At 46.3% G+C, this 23,413-nt stretch overlaps 2 protein-coding genes and 1 long non-coding RNA gene across 4 annotated transcripts; 1 reads left to right on the top strand and 2 right to left on the bottom strand.

The window, feature by feature from the left end:
• Positions 1-8,676: 8,676 nt before the first annotated feature.
• Positions 8,677-12,654, top strand: LOC109751315 (formin-like protein 8). The gene is made up of 4 exons (XM_020310207.4): positions 8,677-10,294; positions 10,384-10,586; positions 11,227-11,468; positions 11,648-12,654. The coding sequence occupies exons 1-4, from the start codon at positions 8,856-8,858 to the stop codon at positions 12,422-12,424; spliced, it is 2,661 nt and encodes an 886-aa protein (XP_020165796.1). The 5' UTR covers positions 8,677-8,855; the 3' UTR covers positions 12,425-12,654.
• Positions 12,655-12,851: 197 nt separating this feature from the next.
• On the bottom strand, positions 12,852-13,430 carry LOC141021356 (uncharacterized). The gene is made up of 2 exons (XR_012182377.1): positions 13,324-13,430; positions 12,852-13,042 (listed from the first exon to the last, which is right to left on the bottom strand). It is a non-coding gene; the product is annotated as an uncharacterized lncRNA (long non-coding RNA).
• A 352-nt stretch (positions 13,431-13,782) lies between these two features.
• On the bottom strand, positions 13,783-22,454 carry LOC109751317 (uncharacterized). 2 transcript variants are annotated; one of them, XM_073496877.1, is made up of 10 exons: positions 21,940-22,370; positions 21,297-21,370; positions 19,924-20,083; positions 19,742-19,803; positions 19,562-19,656; positions 19,300-19,413; positions 17,984-18,046; positions 17,346-17,443; positions 16,833-17,263; positions 13,783-15,839 (listed from the first exon to the last, which is right to left on the bottom strand). In XM_073496877.1, exons 3-10 carry the CDS (start codon positions 19,938-19,940, stop codon positions 14,032-14,034), a joined length of 2,688 nt encoding a protein of 895 aa, XP_073352978.1. In that variant the 5' UTR covers positions 19,941-20,083; positions 21,297-21,370; positions 21,940-22,370; the 3' UTR covers positions 13,783-14,031. The 2 variants fall into 2 exon arrangements, with proteins under 2 accessions (XP_073352978.1, XP_020165797.3); XM_020310208.4 differs by lacking the exon at positions 21,297-21,370 and having other exon boundaries at positions 21,940-22,454.
• Positions 22,455-23,413: the final 959 nt, after the last annotated feature.

Below are 23,413 nucleotides of genomic sequence, written 5' to 3'. Positions count from 1 at the left end.
GGGGGGAGCACCACCCCTTAGTGGGCTGGTTTGCCCCCTTCCCCTTTGGCCCATGAGGCCCTCCAACACTTGCCGGGGCTCCTGAAACACCTTTCGGTCATGCTGGCCATAGCCTGGTACCCCCGGAACACTTCCGGACTCCAATACCCTTCGTCCAATATATCGATCTTCACCGCCGGACCATTCTGGAACTCCTCGTGATGTCCGGGATCTCATCCGGGACCCCGAACAACCTTCGGTAACCACATACTATTTCCCATAACAACTCTAGCGTCACCGAACCTTAAGTGTGTAGACCCTACGGGTTCGGGAACCATGCAAACATGACCGAGACACCTCTCCGGCCAATAACCAATAGCGGGATCTGGATACCCATATTGGCTCCCACATGTTCCACGATGATCTCATCAGATGAACCACGATGTCGGGGATTCAATCAATCCCGTATAGAATTCCCTTTGTCTATCGGTATGTTACTTGCCTGAGATTCGATCGTCGGTATCCCAATACCTCGTTCAATCTCGTTACCGGCAAGTCACTTTACTCGTTCTGTAACGCATGATCCCGTGGCTAACTCATTAGTCACATTGAGCTCATTATGATGATGCATTACCGAGTGGGCCCAGAGATACCTCTCCGTCATACGGAGTGACAAATCCCAGTCTCGATTCGTGCCAACCCAACAGACACTTTCGGAGATACCTGTAGTGCACCTTTATAGCCACCCAGTTACGTTGTGACGTTTGGTACACCCAAAGCATTCCTACGGTACCCGGGAGTTGCACAATCTCATGGTCTAAGGAAATGATACTTGACATTAGAAAAACTCTTAGCAAACGAACTACACGATCTTGTGCTATGCTTAGGATTGGGTCTTGTCCATCACATCATTCTCCTAATGATGTGATCTCGTTATCAATGACATCCAATGTCCATGGTCAGGAAACCATAACCATCTATTGATCAACGAGCTAGTCAACTAGAGGCTTACTAGGGACATGTTGTGGTCTATGTATTCACACATGTATTACGGTTTCCAGTTAATACAATTATAGCATGAACAATAGACAATTATCATGAACAAGGAAATACAATAATAACCATTTTATTATTGCCTCTAGGGCATATTTCCAACAGTCTCCCACTTGCACTAGAGTCAATAATCTAGTTCACATCACTATGTGATTGTAATGAATCCAACACCCATGGGGTTTGTTCATATCTCGCTTGTGAGAGAGGTTTTTAGTCAACGGGTCTGAACCTTCCAGATTTGTGTGTGCTTTACAAATCTCTATGTCATCTTGTAGATGCAGCTACCATGCGCTACTTGGAGCTATTCCAAATAACTGCTCTACTATACGAATCCGGTTTACTACTCAGAGTCATCCGGATTAGTGTCAAAGTTTGCATCGACGTAACCCTTTACGATGAACTCTTTTACCACCTCCATAATTGAGAAAATTCCTTAGTCCACTAGTTACTAAGGATAAGTTCGACCGCTGTCATGTGATCCATTCCTGGATCACTCTTGTACCCCTTGACTGACTCATGGCAAGGCACACTTCAGGTGCGGTACACAGCATAGCATACTGTGGAGCCTACGTCTAAAGCATAGGGGACGACCTTCGTCCTTTCTCTCTCTTCTGCTGTGGTCAGGTCTTGAGTCTTACTCAGTACTCACACCTTGTAACACAGCCAAGAACTCCTTCTTTGCTGATCTATTTTGAACTCCTTCAAAATCTTGTCACGGTATGTATTCATTTGAAAGTACTATTAAGCGTTTTTTATCTATCCTTATAGATCTTGATGCTCAATGTTCAAGTAGCTTAATCGAGGTTTTCCATTGAAAAACACTTTTCAAATAACCTTGTATGCTTTCTAGAAATTCTACATCATTTCTGATCAACAATATGTTAACAACATATACTCATCAAAAATTCTATAGTGCTCCCACTCACTTCTTTGGAAATACAAGTTTCTCATAAACCCAAAATCTTTGATCATCTCATCAAAGCGTACATTCCAACTCCGAGATGCTTACTCCAGTCCTTAGAAGGATTGCTGGATCGTTGCATACTTGTTAGCATCTTTCAGGATTGACAAAACCTTCTGGTTGTATCACATACAACCTTTCCTCAAGAAAATCGTCGAGGAAACAATGTTTTTTTGACATCCTATCTGCAAGATTTCATAAATAATGCAGTAACTGCTAATATAATTCCAACAGACTCTTAGCATCGCTACGAGTGAGAAAATCTCATCGTAGTCAACTCCTTGAACTTTTCGGAAAACATCTTAACGACAAGTCGAGCTTTCTTAATGGTGACACTTACCATCATTGTCTGTCTTCCTTTTAAAATCCATCTGCACCCAACAGCCTTACGACCATCAAGTAGTTCTTCCAAAGTCTATACTTTGTTTTATACATGGATCCTCTCTCGGATTTTATGGCCTCGAGCCATTCGTCGGAATCTGGGCCCACCATCGCTTCTCCATAGCTCGTAGGTTCATTGTTATCTAGCAACATGACTTCCAAGACAGGATTACGTACCACTCTGAAGTAGTACGCATCCTTGTCGTCCTACGAGGTTTGGTAGTGACTTGATCCGAAGTTTCATGATCACTATCATAAGCTTCCACTTCAATTGGTGTAGGTGCCACAGGAACAACTTCTTGTGCCCTGCTACACACTAGTTGAAGTGACGGTTCAATATCCTCATCAAGTCTCCACCATCCTCTCACTCAATTCTTTCGAGAGAAACTTTTCCTCGAGAAAGGACCTGTTTCTAGAAACAATCACTTTGCTTCCGGATTTGAAATAGGAGGTATACCCAACTGTTTTGGGTATTCTATGAAGATGCATTTATCCGCTTTGGGTTCGAGCTTATCAGCCTGAAACTTTTTCACATAAGCGTCGCAGCCCCAAAATTTTTAAGAAACGACAGCTTAGGTTTCTCTAAACTATAGTTCATACGGTGTCGTCTCAACGGAATTGCGTGGTGCCCTATTTAAAGTGAATGCGGTTGTCTCTAATGCCTAACCCATAAACGATAGTGTAATTTGATAAGAGACATCATGGTATGCACCATATCCAATAGGGTGCAGTTATGATGTTCGGACACACCATCACACTATGGTGTTCCAGGCGGTATTAGTTGTGAAACAATTTCCACAATGTCTTAATTGTGTGCTAAACTCGTAACTCAGATATTCATCTCTATGATCATATCACAGACATTTTGTCCTCTTGTCACGACGATCTTCAACTTCACTCTGAAATTACTTGAACCTTTCAATAATTCAGACTTGTGTTTCATCAAGTAAATATACTCTGCATCTACTCAAATCATCTGTGAAGTAAGATCATAACGATATCCACTGCATGCCTCAGCACTCATTGGACTGCACACATCAAAATGTATTACTTCCAACAAGTTGCTTTCTTGTTCCATCTTACTGAAAACGAGGCCTTTTAGTCATCTTGCCCATGTGGTATGATTTGCATGTCTCAAGTGATTCAAAATCAAGTGAGTCCAAACGATCCATCTGTATGGACTTTCTTGATGCATATATACTAATAGACATGGTTCGCATGTCTCAATCTTTTCAAAAACAAGTGAGTCCAAAGATCCATCAACATGGAGCTTCTTCATGCGTTTTTATCCCAATATGACTCAAATAGCAGTGCCAAGTATGTGGTACTATCATTACTATCTTATATCTTTTGGCATGAACATGTGTATCACTACGATCGAGATTCAATAAACCATTCATTTTAGGTGCAAGACCATTTGAAGGTATTATTCAAATAGACAGAGTAACCATTATTCTCCTTAAATGAATAACCGTATTGCGATAAACATAATCCAATCATGTCTATGCTCAACGCAAACACCAAATAACAATTATTTAGGTTTAACACCAATCTCGATGGTAGAGGGAGCATGTGATGCTTGATCACATCAACCTTGGAAACACTTCCAACACATATCGTTATCTCACCTTTAGCTAGTCTCCGTTTATTCCGTAGCCTTTTATTTCGAGTTACCAACACTTAGCAACCGAACCGGTATCTAATACGCTGGTGCTACTAGGAGTACTAGTAAAGTACACATTAATATACTTCTGTCGACCTTGCCTGCCTTCTCATCTACCAAGTATCTAGGGTAGTTCTGCTTCAGTGACCGTTCCCCTCATTACAGAAGCACTTAGTCTCGGGTTTGGGTTCAACCTTGGGTTTCTTCGCTGGAGCAGCAACTGATTTGCTGTTTCATGAAGTATCCCTTCTTGCCCTTGCCCTTCTTGAAACTAGTGGTTTTACTAACCATCAACAATTGATGCTCCTACTTGATTTCTACTTTCGCGGTGTCAAACATCGCGAGTTGCTCAAGGATCATCATGTCTATCCCTGATATGTTATAGTCCATCACGAAGCTCTAATAGCTTGGTGGCAGTGACTATGGAGAACCATCACTATCTCATCTGGAAGACAACTCCCACTCGATTCAAGCGATTGTAGTACTCAGACAATCCGAGCACATGCTCAACGATTGAGCTTTTCTCCCTTAGTTTGCAGGCTTAAGAAACTTGTCAGAGGTCTCATACCTCTTGATGTGGGCACTAGTCTGAAATCCCAATTTCAGTCTTTGGAACATCTCATATGTTCTGCGACGTTTTAAAACCGTCTTTGGTGCCACAATTTTAAACCGTTCAACATTACGCACTGAACTATCACGTAGTCATCAAAACGTGTATGTCAGATGTTCGCAACATCCACAAACGACGCTCGAGGTTCAGCACACCGAGCAGTGTATTAAGGACATAAGCCTTCTGTGCAGCAATGAGGACAATCCTCAGTTTACGGACCCAGTCCGCATAATTGCTACTATCAACTTTCAACTAAATTTTCTCTAGGAACATATCTTAGTAGAACTAAAGCGTAAGCTACGACATTATTTGCAAAGACCTTTTGACTATGTTCATGATAATTAAGTTCATCTGATTATTTAATGAACTCCCACTTAGATAGACATCCCTCTAGTCACCTAAGTGATACATGATCCGAATCGACTAGGCCGTGTCCGATCATCACGTGAGACGGACTAGTCATCATCGGTGAACATCTCCATGTTGATCGTATCTACTATACGACTCATGTTCGACCTTTCGGTCTCTTGTGTTCCGAGGCCATGTATGTACATGCTAGGCTCGTCAAGTCAACCTAAGTGTTTTGCTTGTGTTCCGAGGCCATGTATGTACATGCTAGGCTCGTCAACACCCGTTGTATGCGAACGTTAGAATCTATCACACCCGATCATCACGTGGTGCTTCGAAACAACGAACCTTCGCAACGGTGCACAGTTAGGGGGAACACATCTCTTGAAATTTTAGTGAGGGATCATCTTATTTATGCTACCGTCGTTCTAAGCAAATAAGATGTAAACATGACAAACATCACATGCAAATCATAAAGTGACATGATATGGCCAATATCATCTTGCGCCTTTGATCTCCATCTTCGAGGCGCGGCATGATCACCTTCGTCACCGGCATGACACCATGATCTCCATCATCATGATCTCCATCATCGTGTCTTCATGAAGTTGTCTCGCCAACTATTACTTCTACTACTATGGCTAACGGTTAGCAATAAAGTAAGGTAATTACATGGCGTTTTCATTGACACGCAGGCCATACAATAAATTAAGACAACTCCTATGGCTCCTGCCGGTTGTCATACTCATCGACATGCAAGTCGTGATTCCTATTACAAGAACATGATCAATCTCATACATCACATATATAATTCATCACATCCTTTTGGCCATATCACATCACATAGCATACCCTGCAAAAACAAGTTAGACGTCATCTAATTGTTGTTGCATGTTTTACGTGGCTGCTATGGGTTTCTAGCGAGAACGTTTCTTACCTACGCAAAAGCCACAACGGTGATATGCCAATTGCTATTTACCCTTCGTAAGGACCCTTTTCATCGAATCTGATCCAACTAAAGTGGGAGAGACAGACACCCGCTAGCCACCTTATGCATCAAGTGCATGTCAGTCGGTGGAACCTGTCTCACGTAAGAGTACGTGTAAGGTCGGTCCGGGCCGCTTCATCCCACAATGCCGCCAAATCAAGATAAGACTAGTAACGGCAAGCAAATTGAACAAATCATCGCCCACAACTACTTTGTGTTCTACTCGTGCATAGAATCTATGCATAGACCTGGCTCATGATGCCACTGTTGGGGAACGTAGGAGAAATTCAAAATTTTCCTACGTGTCACCAAGATCAATCTAGGATATGCCAGCAACGAGAGAGAGGGAGTGCATCTTCATACCCTTGAAGATCGCTAAGCGGAAGCGTTACAAGAACGCGGTTGATGGAGTCATACTCGCAGCGATTCAAATCGCGGAAGATCCGATCTAGCGCCGAACGGACGGCGCCTCCGCGTTCAACACACGTACAGCCCGGGGACGTCTCCTCCTTCTTGATCCAGCAAGGGGAGAGGAGAAGTTGAGGGAGAACTCCAGCAGCACGACGGCATGGTGGCAATGGAGCTCGTGGTTCTCCGGCAGAGCTTCACTAAGCACTACGGAGGAGATGGAGGAGGTGTATGAGGAGGGAGGGCTGCGCCAGGGAAGAGGCGCGGCTGCCCTCCCACCCCTCCACTATATATAGGGGCAAGGGGAGAGGGGGAGGCGCCCTAGGGTTTCCCCTAGGGGGCGGCGGCCAAGCAGATTGGATCTCCCTAGGGAAAATCCTAGGGAGACTTGCCCCCAAGCCAAGCAGGTGGAGGCTTGCCTCCCAAGCCAGGTGGAGGCGCCCCACCTCCCCAAGTATCGTGGGAAAGGGTGTGGGGGGCGCACCGCCCCTTAGTGTTATCCTGTTTGTCTTCATCCTGTGTTATCCTGTGTTTACGCTTTCTGTACTCTGTGCTTGTTTTTCATTTCATCATGATGACCATGCTTATGTTCTGTTATGTTTGCATCTGAGTACTTATTCCACTGCAAGTCCTTCTTCACTAAGGAATTTCCCCACCCTGAAATTCCTCAGCGAAGAATTCATAAAAATCGTCTATTCACCCCCTCTAGTCGACTTAACGCACTTTCAATGTAGACCTGAAGTCATGGGGAATGTGCAGGTCCAGTAAATATCACCTTTAAAGGGCCAGTAGTAGGCCCAGTTCACTAGGCTCTACCACTGTTCAGCCCAATCATAGTCCAAATCCGAATTTGATCGGGAAAGAAGTGTTGATCACGTCCATTGCCCAAGTAGTGCCTATATTCTCTATGTCATGTTTTAAGATTCCTAGAGGTTTGTCCGAACACCTTAGTATGATGATTGGAAAATTTTGGTGGAGGAGCAAGCAAGGACAACGTAAACCTAGTTAAGGTTCCTACGAAACAATGACTCAACCTAAGGCCATTTGGGGGGGGGGGGGGGCTTGGCTTCAAGGACTTCGAGCTTTTTAACCTGCCCTTGATGGTGTGTCCTGCACTCAAGGTCGGTCCTTAGATACCGACAGGCCAAGGAAGAAACTAAAATCTTGGCCCCGATTATATAAACATGGAAATGATAATCAATATATGTTACCAATAACCACTTAAAGTCGAGAGGCTCTAGCACGAGCGGAAGATTTGTCTCTCCAAAAGATGATCATCGCGTCATGATCTAACCAAATTGTTGAAAAATATTTTTCAGGAAACCATAAGAACATATTAGTCAATCGTAAATGTGATAATATCTCGAAATGAGGGTTCATTAGTTGCAGCTATACTTTTGAAGGATAGCTTTTAACATCGAAACTCACGCTCTGGCCAAGTTTTCTCATTCTTTGGATCAAGGACACCATGTTTTGGCTAGGCCAACCTCATGATCACATGCATATTCCCCTTATTGTTTCTTATGATCAATAAAGCTTGGCAGATTGTTTAAAAAAAACTAATACTACCGTTTAGCGGGAGCCTACTTGGCAAGGAGGAAAAGAAACTTGACTAGCAAAGCAGAAAACCAGTGCAGGGTGGCAACCTGACCCCGCACTGTTGCATCCAGCATTTGCTGGAATCAAAAAGGTCTCTCCGTCCATTGACAACGTTATGAATTAAGCTAACGAAGACAGTCAAAAGAAGCTAATTAAAATGCGGTGCGCATTCTTAATCGGCGAGGCCCACATGGTCACAAAGATACTAGAAGTACTATTACTGCTGCACTGTACCACCATTTGTTGATGATAGAGTAGAGCTGGCCTGTCGGTACGCAAAGTATCGTGCATGTGTGGAATATTTCCTTTACCTTGCGCGGCGGGCGTACCAACCTACCAGGAGCCGTATTATAATCCACCAAAACCTCCTAAACGCAGCACGAAATCCCCATTCCGATCAAAGTTCTTGTACATTAGCAACCTGCGCACCAAGCTTTGGGCAGGCAGGAAAAAGAGGTTTAGATCCACAGCACGCATTTGTTTTTCATTCGTAGTGGGATGCCAAAGCGGAGCGCCGAAGAAAAGAAAAGAAAAGCTGCGAAGAAAAGAAGCAAAAGAGAAGCGAACGCAAAGCAGATTCGGGCCGTCGGAGGCGCCACGTACGTATGGAGAGGAGATTACCAGACCGTTGTTGATCTCCTCCGCCCATGGTGGCGATCGCATATGGTAGTACATCTCCGAAGCCGCCCGCCCGCCCGCCCGAAAATGGCGGCGTCTTCTCTCTCCTCTCAGCTCAATTCACACTCTCTCCCCTCCCGGTCTGTCTTTCTCTCACTCTAGAAAGCAGGACCGAAGCTGCGCTCTGGCTCTGGCTTTGGCTTTTATCTTCTTCTTGTGCGTGCTCTCTGCTCGCACCGCCCGCCAAATGCCTCCCGCCATCGCGCTGCTCCTCGCGCAGCTGGTGCTGTGCGGCTGCGTCTCGCCGGCGGTGTCTGCCGATGCCGTCGTGCCCAGGCGGGTGCTGCACCAGCCGCTGTTTCCCATTGAGTGGACCCCGCCCCCGTCGCCGCCGCCTCCACCCGCGCCGGACTTCACCTCCGACCCCAGCCCTCCGGTGGCCACGCCCGACGCCCCTCCCGGCGACTTCTTCCCTCCGGCACCGCCGGTGTCCAGTGATGGTGGTGGTGGCAGTGGCGGCGGTACGGCTTCGTCCCCCCCAAACACCGTCACCGCCGATGTCTCCACCCCGCCCTCTCCCACTGCTGCTGGCCACGGCCCCAAGAAGGCGACCATAGTGGCGGCCGGGGCGGCCGCCGCCGCCGGGGTCGCTCTGCTCGGCTTCGCATGTGCGTTCCTCATCACCGGCCGCGCCCGCCGCCGCTGCGACTCGCAGAAGCTACTCGGCCCCGACGGCGGGCCGGCGCTCCGCCGCACGGCCCCCTCCGCCACCGACTTCCTCTACGTCGGCACGGTGGAGCCCACCACGCCCGCGCACCAGCGCGGGCCCACCACCGCCGATCTCGCCGGGTCGCCGTACCGCAAGCTGCGGAACGAGCGCGCGCGGCGCGCGGTGTGCCGCGACGAGGCCACCGACCACCCGAGCCCGGAGCTCCGGCCGCTCCCGCCGCTGCGGCGCGCCACCACGATGGGCTCCTCCGACGAGGACGCGTACTACACGCCGCGGCAGCGCTCGGGGGGCTCCGGCTCCGGCGCCGGCGGCGGGGCCGGCAGTGGCGTGTACGGCGAGACGTGGAGCGAGGCGAGCGCGTCCAGCCCGCCCACCACCACAACGGCGTCCCGCCGCAGCCTCCCCAGCATGACCAGCGACTTCTTCCCCCCGGTCGCCGCCATCGCCGCGCTGCCGCCGCCCCCACGATCCCGCCGCACGCGCACGCCCCCGCGCACGCGCTTCTCCACTGGCTCTACCCCCGACGTCAAGCAGGCAATCTCGCCATCCCCGCGGCCGGTGCAACCCTCCAACCCACCTCCACGGCCGCCACCACCACCTCCTCCTCCTCCTCCACCACCACCGACAGCGCCGCCCAAGTCCAACGCAGCCCCAAGACCACCACCTCCTCCACCACCGCCACCGATGGCGTCAACTAACAGCCTTCCCCCAAAGACGGGGGAGCCGACATCCAGGCGCCGGTTGCTGAAGCCGCTGCCGCCGGAAGGGCCCCGCATTGCCATGCCGATGCCGATCACGGCGGCGGCAGCGGCGGAGAACAACGGGAGCACGTCGATGCGGGCAGAGGACGACGCGGCCGGCGGCCTGCCGAAGCTGAAGCCACTGCACTGGGACAAGGTGCGGGCGAGCTCCGACCGCGCCATGGTCTGGGACCAGCTCAAGTCAAGCTCATTCCAGTTGAGACCCTGTTTTCACAGTAAACGCTCTCTATCCGTATACGCCGGTGGTCTCCGAACTGTGCGTGATGTCGAGGCGTCTCTTTCAGGTTGGATGAGGACATGATCGAGGCGCTCTTCATGAACAACTCCATGCCCGCCGCGCCGCCGAGGGACGCCGGGAGGAAGCCCGCCGTGCCGCCGTTCAGGCAGGAGGAGAGGGTGCTCGACCCCAAGAAAGCGCAGAACATCGCCATCTTGTTGCGCGCCTTGAATGTCACGCGCGAGGAGGTCTCGGATGCGCTCTTGGACGGTGAGTGTTTGTGCGACTACTGTGATTTTGATTAAATTTTCAGCTCATTTTGACCTGATTGGCATTCTAAACTGAGCCAGCTTTCTACTGTTCGTTAGCTAAAAAATATGAGTACTATTTGTTTGCAAACCTTAAATTGTGGAGCTGTGCTTGATTGTGATTAGTATCTAGCATAAGGATGCTTTGGGTGGTAGGTAGGACACTCTTTTCATCTGATTTTATGATTCGTGTTTTGCTTTCAATGAGATTCACATTTGGAGCTTGCACTTCGATAGTGATAGGTACTAAGAATTAACAGAAACTTCCGGTTCTTGACAATAAGACCTCAACAGAATTTACAAGGACTTAGAATCAATAAGGGAAGAAAATGGCTCGACCAATCCATTTCTAGTAGGAAGGTTGTGAACATCCAGCAATTGATGAAGTGATTGTTTTTCCTTTCTTCCATTATAACCGATGGCGTCGTCTCACTCGACTTCCAAAGTCCAAAAACTAAAATTTGCTCTCTGAATCAAACACTCACCCTGATTTCTACACATAATCGTTTTCATACTTTTCAATGGAGCGTTCTGCTGTTCACATCATTTCTCTGTATAGCAGTGTCCACTGACTACACTATTTGGTCTCCACATTTGAACAGGCAATGCTGAATGTTTAGGCAGTGAGCTTTTGGAAACATTAGTCAAGATGGCACCTACTAAAGAGGAGGAGGTCAAACTACGAGATTACAGCGGCGACTTAGCGAAGCTGGGTACCGCAGAACGCTTTCTCAAGACTGTTCTGGATATACCTTTCGCCTTCAAAAGAGTCGACGCCATGCTGTACCGTGCCAATTTCGAGACTGAGATAAATTACCTAAGGAAGTCTTTTGAAACGCTAGAGGTATGCTAGTTTTCAAATCCTACTTCCCTTTTTGGTACCGCACACCCTTGACTTGAGTATCAAATGTCAATATCCATATTCAGCTACTCCAACTGTTCCATAATTCCTGTCGACAAGAATTATGGAACAGAGGGAGTATTGAACATGTGGTTTGCTCACATTTCTTCACTTGTTTTCAGGCAGCTTGTGAAGATCTTAGGGGTAGCAGGTTGTTCCTAAAACTCCTTGAAGCAGTGCTGAGGACCGGGAATCGGATGAATGTCGGCACGAACCGGGGTGAGGCTAAAGCCTTTAAGCTTGACACCCTGCTCAAGCTCGCAGACGTCAAGGGAGCTGATGGCAAAACCACGCTGCTCCACTTTGTTGTCCAAGAAATGATCCGATCGGAAGATGCGAAATCTGAAAAGGAAAATACCACGGCCACCAGCTCTAAAGATAAAGGCCTGAAGGTTGTGTGCGGGCTGAGCAGCGAGCTCGGAAACGTCAAGAAGGCGGCTTCCATGGACTTCGATGTTCTGCACGGGTACGTCAGCAAGCTCGAAACGGGCCTCGAGAAGATCAAGTCGGTGTTGCAGCTCGAGAGGCAATGCACGCAGGGCCAGAGGTTCTTCACCGCGATGCAGGGCTTTCTGAAGGAAGCCGACAAGGAGATCGAGATAGTGAGAGGCGAGGAGAAGCGGGCTCTGGGGAGAGTGAAAGACATCACCGACTACTTCCACGGGGACGCCGCGAAGGAGGAGGCGCACCCTCTGAGGATATTCATGGTGGTGAGGGACTTCCTCTCGATGTTGGATCACGTCTGCAGGGAGGTTGGCCGGATGCAGCAGGACAGAACCGTTGTCGGGTCGGCGAGGTCGTTCCGTGTTTCGACGACAGCCCCGTTGCCGGTCCTAAGCTTGTATGGCCAACGGCGGCAGAACAACTCCGACGACGATGATGATAGCATGTCATCGTAGGAGAGGGGGGTTGGGAGGAGGGTGGGAGGAGCAGAATGAATTTTGCAATGGACATAGCACATATGGACTGTGATAGCTTTAGCAGCTGCGGCAAATGTATGATAGTGATAATTAAGCACATATTTAACCTCGGGACGACCAAGGTTAGGAGAGATCGGGGTGTATACGTTTGGAACATGTGGAATTTTTTGTACAAAAGAAGAATAATGACAAGAAGATCTTCCTCTTTTCGTTGGGTAGTTTGCAATGCTGAGGCTTAGTAATAGGCTGCTGCTTCACTAGTTATCTAGCAGCAGTTACACATGGTCACACCTTTTCTTATGTACTAGAATTATGCTGATTCATGTAGTGGGGGACTAGTGGTGTAACCTGGAAATAATTTTTCAGATGACCACCAAATTTCTGTCTGCGCAAATAATCAGGAACCAGCCCAAAATTAACTTTTTTTTTATCGGAACAGCTGTTAGCAACTTACGTTTACCCACTGTACAATTTCCTCTTTCAAATTTCTCCTGCGCTTGGAAGAACAGCAAATCTATCAGCCAGACCTTGGATGGATATGCTTTACATATCGCTTGAAAAGCACGAGTACTAGGCCATCCTTCCTTCCGGATATCTCTGCAAGTAACAGAAAGGCGAAAAGGGAAACCATCACTATGTATACGATTTAACTGTAAAAAAGCATGGTCAAGGTAAAGGATGAGAGCATGGCTGCCCTGCCATGGCATGCCAGCGACGCCACCGCCACCATCATCTCCTCCATTGCCGGCAGCAGGCTTTTTCCTCTGTACTGTACTGTACAGGTGAGGCGATCGATGTCGATCACTTGAGCATGCCCTCTTTGCGTAGAGATAAAGAAAGCACCGGGGGAATAACTAGGGCGAAAGTATGTCGCTAACCTTTTTCTCCCAGGCGAATGATGATTCCAAGCTTCACGAGCCTGCCTTCCTTCATTCCTTCCTGTAGAATTGAGACGTGATGGAAGTGAATGAGCCGCTATCGTGTGTGTGAGAAAAGGTAAAACAGAGCGAAGCAAAGGGTTTGGCATCATCAAGGATGGATGGTTCCTTGGTGACGCCATGATTGTTGCCTTCGCCTTCATAATTCTCCTCTGGAGACGCCATGGCCTCGGCCACTCTCAAGCATACCGGATTTTAGACAGAAAGTGTATCCATTTCTGTGCCGTAAAAACTAAGGGATGAGGTTCCCAACAACAACGATTTTCAGTCTACATTCGAAAGAAGAGAAAGTATTTCCCGTTTCTATGAACCATTGCAGCCACACATTCACACAGTATCCAGTACAAAACATAACATGTTCCAAAGGCACACAGCACTAGGGTTGGACCAACATAAACCTTTCAAGTACCAAAAAGGAAGCAGTTCTTGGGGCGACCAAGCTACTTCACGGTAATTCACCTTTAAGAATTCTCACATTTCATACAACGTCTTTTTCAAAACAAAAAAGTATCTATGGGGGCTGCAGCTGCATGTTGTGTATCATGTAATTGGAACAACCAAAATACAAGCGCTTGTGTGAACATCATCTGTCCCTCAAAACCATTTGGACAAATTTACACTTCCTGCTGAACTTCAAACGGTGGTGAGCTAAAGCCCTGTCATTCCTTGCATATGCTTCCTCAGCGCCTGATCCCTCCGGTTATGATTCCGGCCGCCTCCACGGGGGCCTGGCCCTCCTCGAGCGAAACCTTGTGCTGCATTACGATCTTCATTGTCCTCCACTGGATCGTCATGGTTCCTGTCCCCTCTTCTTGCACCACGACCAAAACCTTGCTGGCCATGGTTATTCACTTCTGGCCTGTTGTCCTCATCCCTGTCCCCTCTTCTTCCACCACGACCGAAACCTTGCTGGCCATGGTTATTCCCTTCGGGCCTGTTGTCCTCGTCCCTGTCCCCTCTTCTTCCACCACGACCGAAACCTTGCTGGCCATGGTTATTCCCTTCTGGCCTGTTGTCCTCGTCCCTGTCCCCTCTTCTTCCACCACGACCGAAACCTTGCTGGCCATGGTTATTCCCTGCTGGCCTGTTGTCCTCGTCCCTGTCCCCTCTTCTTGCGCCACGACCAAAACCTTGCTGGGCATTAGGATGGTTGTTTACCTCTGGCTGGTTGTCCTCCTCCCTGGCCCCTCTTCTTGCGCCACGACCAAAACCTTGCTGGACATTAGAGTGGTTGTTCATTTCTTGCCGATTGTCCTCATCCCTGGTCCCTCTTCTTGCACCACGGCCAAAACCTTGTTGGCCATCATTTACCTCTGGCAGGTTGCCATGGTTCCTGCCCCCTCTTCTTCCATCACGGCCAAAACTTTGTGGCCCACTAGAATTCTCGTTCTCCTCCGCTGGGTTACCCTGATCCCAGCCACCTCTTCTGCCCCTGCCCCGACCACGGGGATTCGAGCCTCCTCTGCTGAAGCTGTTTGCATGACCACCCTCCTCTTCCTCCACAACTCTATGTTGCCTGTTGGGAACTCCCATAGGTAAATTTCCACCAATAGGTAAATTTCCACCACGACCGAGACCATGAATTGTATCTTTCTGAGTATTGTTTAAGACTGCCGCCTCTCGAGCATTTGATACAGCAATTGAACCAGCAACCTTGTAGCTGTAGTTCTTCCCGTCCTTGACATAAAACTGTGGCTTCTTCTGTGAAGCCCAACGTGGGCCACTGGAGGAACCCTCAGCATCATTGGCGCCCTCTGCTTCCTCGTAACTTGACTCCGCCACGCTGAAGCCAAGATCATCAAACGAGTCATCATACTCATCCTCGTACTCATACTGGGAATCAAGGACAGCTGACTTAACAGCATCTTTGGCTTTTTGCGAGTCTAGAACTGCAAAGTTGGGCAGATCATCATTGGTCTTCCTTGTAAATCTACCTTGTGGAACTGATGATACAGATGAGGCAGGAGCCTTGGATGCTGATGAAACTGAAGATAAATATGAGATAGGAGCCTTGGATGCTGATGAGACTGAAGAAGATTGGGCTTCAACTTTATGGGGTTTATTTGCAATATTAGGAATAGTTTCCACTAGTACGCCTTTGCCTTTATCTTTCGCAACACTAGGTGCAGATTTTTGTTGTGGCATCTCTTGTAACGAAGTATCTAAAGCTAGAAGATCCTGATGAAGTGTTCCATCTAGTATCCTTTGGATAACTTCCTCAGGGTTCTGGTTGTAGGCTTCCAAGCAAGCGGCAAGGAAACCTTTCCCATAATGAGGAAGAAGGTCCCTTATCTGACTAATCTTGGACTCAATGACAGCAGCTTCCTCATTCTTCTGTTGAAGTTCACCACCATGGGAAGATATTGGCAAACCAGGGACACTATTCCAAGAAGTGACAGTGGATCCGCACAGACGTGATATGAACTGGAACTGCTCATCCTCCATGTATATCCATCCTGTTAAGGTTTAGCAGGAACACATGGAATGCATCAATAGAGAGTGTTTGGCATCAAAAGGAATATGATAAATAAAACTTTGAATCATACGAATGTGGCATGTACATCAATCGAACAATTCTGCCAGGCTTGTAACACTTTCACATGACAAAATCTATAGGAAACCAAAACAAGTGCTTTCTTATGAAGTCAATAACTCAAAAGTACCAAATGATAGGAACACAGATAGAAGTGCTGCACTTGATTAGTACTTCCTCCGTCCAGGTTTATTGGGCCAGTCTTATTTCGTGCCAAACTTTGACCGTCTATATGACCCACAAAATGAGGTATATAGTACAAAAGGTAAACTATTGGATTTGTACTTGAAAGAGGTTTTCCACGGTATAATTTTTGTGACATATGGTTCATATTTCATAAGTTAAATTTATGGTCAAAGTTAACCCAAAATACGAGGGAGCCTAATAAATCTGGATGGAGAAAGTAGGTAGGTAACACTGTTGGTGCCTTAACTAGGGCAAAAACAGTGGAAGCGATCAAAAACTGGTAAGTATGACAAACTCCTACAGGATGAAGCTATTTCAGCAAGCTTGAAAAACATTTCCTTTTGACACTGAATTTCATTCTTCCTATTCTGAGATTGACTGAGAGCATTCTACTATCTCAAACTAGAACAGCACCAAACAATATAAGCCTATAACTGTGTTAACTCACACACAGACATGCGATAAGTACTGTGACAGCACACCAACAAGATAAACGAATTCAGTACACATATGCAAGAGATCAGTATATGGGGCAATGAAACCTTATATTACTTCTCCAAATAAATCTACAAAATCTCATGCTATTTCTGAAAGAAACAAAACTAATGATGTCGAGATAATTCTGACTGAAATTTTGACACAATAAGTACAGGGGGGCCAAAAGGTTGTGCGGAACTTTACAAACATAAGACGCTAAGCAAGCATCTAATTGAGAAATTTGATCAATTACCTTTGTTCCAAATATCGCCAATCCGGCTCATCAACTGAAATTCCTTTTGAAGAGCTTGCAGAAACGTCTTTCCAGGATTCCCTTTAGAAGAGTAAGTAGCTTCTCTATTGATATCCTTGAGTATTTGAACTATTATTTCTCCCCTGATCATAGGATCTTCGACTTTAGCTGGAAACATCTTAGTAGATGCTTGGACATCCTCCTCCTTAAGTTGATCATTTAAATAGCAGAACTCTAATAATCTCCAACCAAATCCAACAGCTCTCTTTGATAGCATTCTTATGCCAAGAACTATGTCATTAAGTATACTTTCAGACGAAGTCTCTCCATTGCTTTGGGAACTGGACATAACTTGAAACCCCTGAAGCAAAGATGGTAACAACAAATCATACAAACTTGCAAGGGTGTTCAGCAATTCCTCAACTCGATCCCTGCAAATCAAGTAGTACAAAACCATCAATGCCTAGTTAAGAAACATGCACCAATCATTGGGATGAATGAATAGAAGCTTACCCTCTTTCAAAAGAAGCACATAATAATAATGCAGCAGGCTGGTAAGCCTCAGCAAAGGCATCCAGAGTAATAATTGCATCATTAACAAAATCCAGCACCTGGGGAAATTAAATTTGCAATTAAGCATCAAAGTTAAGCAAAAGAACAACAAATATATCAGAAAAAATCTAGAATCCTCTATTCCTAACTAGCTACAACCCACTGACTGTTTTTCCAAGCCATGCAACCATGCCACATCGGCAAGCCATGCATGTAAGTTGTTACATTATTTGCATTAGCATATCAACGCAGCGCTACCACATCATGTGTGTAAGTCACAAGTTAATTTTTCTAATAGGTATTTTGCTCGCTTGGACACGGTATATGGGTTGGGCGCTTGGAGCATACCGACGGAGTTTATCCTTCACATTTTTTTTCAGGAATGGCACTCTTTTAACTGCAATCTAAAGGTTCTTTCTCTTTTATATATCATTTTGTTATATGCTTCATATTTTTATTGTTTTGAAAGTGTAAATCGAGACCACTCTTATATTTTGTTTTCGTTACTTTTAGTTGCTTCTATAGCACCTAATTAGGCATTTCTTTTAACAAGATAACCACAGAAACGCGCGGTGTATCATCTAGTAGATAAAACTGACCTCCGAGAAATCTTTCTGAAGCTGGGTATGTCCACTGACATTTGGTCCAGGTGAACTGAGCACCTGCAAATCAAATTACAGTTAAGTTGCGTTTATGCAAGTTCTGTAAGCTCTATCATAGATTGGCATCATTTCGCTGTAAATGCATGATCTATTCTTTAATTCAATTGTGTTGTTAACATTTTAACCATTTTAAGCAAATGTATCCTCACTCTGAATATAATATATTTTTCCTAAAGAAATAAAAGAAAATGTACCATCAAATGTCAATCAACCTCTACCCTGACCTAATGCACGTTCAGAACAGCTAAAGAACAATGCAAATTGTCAATTGACATAATTTCAGATAAAGCAAGTGACATAACAGGAATGCTAAAAGTATATATACATCATATTTAGCTGCAAACATATGGCACTAGTGCAACAAAAGGATCTAAGATCAATACAACTACTATAAGTTGCACCAAAAGGTAGACTGAGCAGTCCCAGGAAACGTGATACACTTCTCAGCTAAAGGAGTCTATCCAATATCACAGTTTTTTTCCTTAAGAAAATCGGACAGCTCCAGGCAACCACTGCACTAGTGAATTATATAAAATTCAGGAATAATTTTCCGCGCAAGGCAAATGAACAAACTGAAATCCTTTTACAAACAACGTAAATGCACGTCTCAGAAAACAGGACCATCATATTTCATTGTCATCAACCTCAACCCTGCCCTAATGCACGTTTAGAACAGCTAAAGAACAATACAAATTGTCAATAACATAATTTGATTAATTTCAGACAACGCAAGTGACATAACAGTAATGCTAAAAGGATATACAACTCATATTTTGCTGCAAAATATGCACTAGCACAACAAAGGGATCTAAGACCAATACAACTATAAGTTGCACCAATAGGTAGAATGAACAGTCCCAGGAAACATGACACTTTGCAACTAAAGGAGTCGATGCAGCTTCACAGTCGTGTGTTTTTTTAACTAAAGAAAATAGGACACTCCAGGCAACCATTGCACCAGTGAATTATATACTAAATTATTGATCAGAAATTCAGAACTGATTTTACTCATTAGGCGAATGAACAAACTGAAAAACCTTTTACTAACAGCGCAAATGCACTTCTCAAAAAACTTGATTGAAAACGGAAACAAAAACACTAGCTAAAGGAAATGCTGGTGGTTCTACCATAGGCACAAAGAATTTCTCCCATCAAACTATTGTCTAGATGTTGCTACCCAATAAATGAAGAAAGAAGCCTATATATGGCATCCATCATTAAAAAGTGACCAAAATTCAAGTAAGAAAAAAAACCTGTAGTGAGTCCATGCATCTGTCCTGCATTGTGTGGAAAATGTCCAGGAATTGGGGAAGGACAGTATTGATGCCATCGAGTAAATTGGGCTGCACAACGATTGCATTTGTAACCTGGAGATATAAAATCATTATTAACTGAAGCATTCATAGCTCATAATAATAATAATAATAATAATAAATAGCTTGAGGATATAGGAACGACATAAAAATGGAAAACAATAATAGTACCAACAACAAATGAAATGCCTCAGGAACCAACCAGTGAACTTGTCAACTCCCCATTGTCATGCCCATATATAGCACATATATCCAACAACTTTGGTAGATCAAGCAGTCTTTTCTCCTGTAGAAGGGCTACAGGGGTACAAATGATTCCACTCAATTCTGCACTAAAATCAATGAACGCACACAATGATCAAAGAAGTAGTCCCAATCTCACCTGTATGCTCCTTCGTACTAAGGGACTCACCCGGGCCTGATCCAGGATCCTTGTTTGATGATCTAACACACAAACAAGAGACACACCACAACAATTATATGCAACTCTTGATGCCATACACCATCTATGAAAAAGGTTTTACAGATATAAAATTAAAACTTGCGAAATGATAGAAATCTCACATGCGGTAGAGGACCATAAAGACACGGCGGCAAAGCTCAAGCTCCCCAACAACCAAACCAGCAACTGTCCCTTTGGGACCCCTGTGTGGCAAATCATACCACCGGTGTCTGAATTGTAGGTAACTATCTAGGAATGCATGCAGAGAGGCATTCTGTGCCACTGCAGAAAAAACAACTATAAGTATTAGATGTCACTAACAAAGTTCAGCTGCTTGTAGGCTGTAGCTCTGAGATCTCTTCATAAGTTCTAACTCTAGGAGTGAAAACATTAGACAAATCACAAACAAAAACATGATCATCTGGCAATTTCTCTTGTTGAGCTAGCTAGTCGTTAAACTATTGTTTACTGGGACCAGTTCCGGTTAACAATTCTAGAACACAACAGAGAGCCTGGCGCGGTGGTTAGGTACCAATAACCAATACAATACATGTATTCATCAGCTTTACTTTGTTACTGTAGATAACCATTCAGAGAAGATGCAAGGAACCACATGCACATAGCTTGATAGCTATCTAGTGTTCGATAGGGAAAAATAAAATTTGGAATTGTTGAACATCTGACTAGTGAACTTACTACTTGAGCCAGTGCAATTCATCAGTGCCAAAGTAAAGTTATATATGCACCACAGACAGCAGTTTTGCTGATATATGGAAGAAATCAATTAAGCATTTAAGATTGCAAACATAGTTCAAAAAGGCACTATTAGGCGCTCGCCTAGGCGCGCTTAAGCTCTGGGCATTGGCCCTAGGCGCTCAAAAAAGCGGCCGGCCAGGTCCCCCGGCGAGAAATCAGCGTTTCCGGCAAGGAATCACGTTTCTCAGGCGAGAAATCAATCTCCCCGTCGAGGATTTGACCTCCCCTGCAAGGATTCATCCTCCCGACGAGGATTCAACCGCTACGATGACAAATCGATTGATTCCGGCGAGATATTGAGCTTCACTCGCTGGTTCCCATCGGTGTAAGCAAGGGACAGAGGAAGAGGGAGAGAGGCGGCATCATGCAGCCGGGGAGAGAGGACGAGGGGGGGAGGCGGCGTGAGGAGGAAACCTAGATTTTCTGTCGACTGTGCACCATATTAAAGCTTTAGTAGGAGAATAGGAAGATGGGCCTGTGATTTAATGGGCTAGGCCAGCCCATCTAGCTCATTCCTTCATGCTACAGCACAAACGCCTAATTGCGCCTAATCACACCTAAGCTAGAAAAGCGCAAGTAGGTGGCCAAACGCATAATTAACGCCTAGCGCTTTTTCGAACTTTGATTGCAAATAAACTTCCAAATCAAGTAGCAAATACAGATAAGATTTTCAACAACTTAGCTGGGATATTAACTAGATTCCAGACATAATCAGAAATACAACTAAATGCCAACTAACCACTCAATATATCTATATGTGTAAGCCATGAACCAGTTAGTTGAATTGACCACAACACTTCTCCAGATCACAACCTGTTGAGCAGTTTAATATGCATGTTTACAATAGGCAGGAAAATACAATATATCATAAGTTAATAAAAATGCAGGCGGTATTTAAAAAATGCCAATCAATTTGTTAAGCAAACTATCAAGCTATACTCAGCAAAGCGTGTAACACTGCTGTCAATAAGATATGTACGAGTTCAAGCATGAATGAATCCTCAATTTAAGCCACCATATGTATTATACATTCATAAGTCAGTGACAGTATACTAAACTACTAGATCAAAAGTTCGTGATAAGAACCACTACAAATCCCTACTATCAAAGCGCTCGACCATTTATAGTGAATTGTAACCATCTGAATAAGTAGATATTCGCTGTAGTTTCATGCTATATCCATGGCTTAGCAAATTATACAGACAACAAAATGTATGCATAAGAATTCGCACTAAATTGCATTCGAGCAACTGTTCTAAACCAGGCAAGCAAACCGAATGTTAAAAGGACAAGCTCCCAAGCTTCCGGCCCAGGTTCCTAATCCAAAAACTAAGGTTTATGATTTGCATCCAATGCACATAGGAGTTGTATTGTATGGTTACCCTGGCGCCAGAACTCGCGAGGCTTGGCACGGAGGAGCGACGCGAGCGCGTCGTTGAGGAGGTCGACGACGGCCTGCGACTCCTGGGCGTCGAGGCCGCCGAGCCCGGCCGCAACCGCCTCGTCGTGCGGCAGGTAGAACACGAACCCATCGGCCGCTCCGCCGCCGCTGCTGCTGCCGGCGCCAGATGCAGACGGGGCGGCCGATGATCGGAGGGCGGTGGTGAGCGGTGGTGGGGGCGAGGGTTTAGGAGCGGAAGGGGCGGCGGATTTGGGGACGTAGCGCTGCTGCTGGTGCTGCTGCGGCGGCGGCTGCTGTCTCGGCCCGGAGTTGGGAGGGCGGCGCTGGTAGGAGGGTTTGGATTGGTGGGCGGGCGGCGCGGACGACATGGCTGGATCGGGGGGAGGAGGGATGCCTTCGGTAACGGCGTTCGACTGGGGAAGGCTTGATGAGAGGGGAAAAGTCAGTAGCCGTCTCGATTCAGGGGCATTTCCGGAATTTGGAACCAGGAAGCTCTCTTGCGAGTTGCGATATCTGCTTACCTGTTTAATTTATAGAATTGCCCTAGTCTCAAAAATGAGTGTGTCTCAGAAATCTGAGTGTGGTATTGTTTGATCTTTGTCGATTTTACTTTTTTTTTAATACGGTACAATCACAGTAGATGCTTACAAACATATGTCACATGGTTTATCTTCCCTCCATTGCCATGACATACATGTTGTTTGGACCAACTCGTCACCCACCCACATCGCCATCCTCTTTCTCTCTCTCGCGCGCGCACGCCCTTATCTCCTCCAACCAAAACCCAACCTTTTTGTGGCGGCGGCGATGGTCACGACGACCTACAGAGACGCCGACCATCGATCTTCTTTCCCTGTGACCCCCCCCCCCCCCGGCTCAATCATAAGCGACGCGGAGCGGGCGGGAGTGCTCGGTTCAAGCGGCATGAGGCGCTGCATCGCAGCCGCCAACGTTCTGAGCGCACAGAGACAACTGCAACGACCTAATGGGGCACAACGGGGACACATGCATGACGTGAAGGTAGCTGCTCATGGCACGTCCGGTGCGGTCACCGCCTTCATCCAATATGGGGGCTAGCCCGAGGAAATGTGGTAGCAATTAACAACGAGGCAAGCTTGGTCGGCAATGCGACCACTCCAACCCGCGGAGGCCACGACACATGCGAAGAACATTTGGGCTTGGAGTGCAGTGGATATGACCATGATCTGGATTTCCTCTCCGGGCAGACTCCGGCAAGAACCATGGGGCGGAGGTGAGACCCCGTGTGACAAAGGAGGCAGGGGAAATGGCTAAGCCCATACGCAACTTGGCCTCTCCTCGACACGGGGAGGCACGTTGTAGTTGCGGAGGAGGGGATCAATGGTAAAGATCGACAAGGACGGCTGGGCAGCGGGTCGACGACTCAATGACAGCTATAACTTGTCGAGAAGGTGAGGGAGGGGACGGATGTGACG

This window comes from Aegilops tauschii, chromosome 4 (assembly GCF_002575655.3).
Source record: "Aegilops tauschii subsp. strangulata cultivar AL8/78 chromosome 4, Aet v6.0, whole genome shotgun sequence".
NCBI lineage: Eukaryota > Viridiplantae > Streptophyta > Magnoliopsida > Poales > Poaceae > Aegilops > Aegilops tauschii.
The sequence above is the reverse complement of the archived record's forward strand: the minus strand, read 5'-3'. Positions and strand labels throughout refer to the sequence as shown.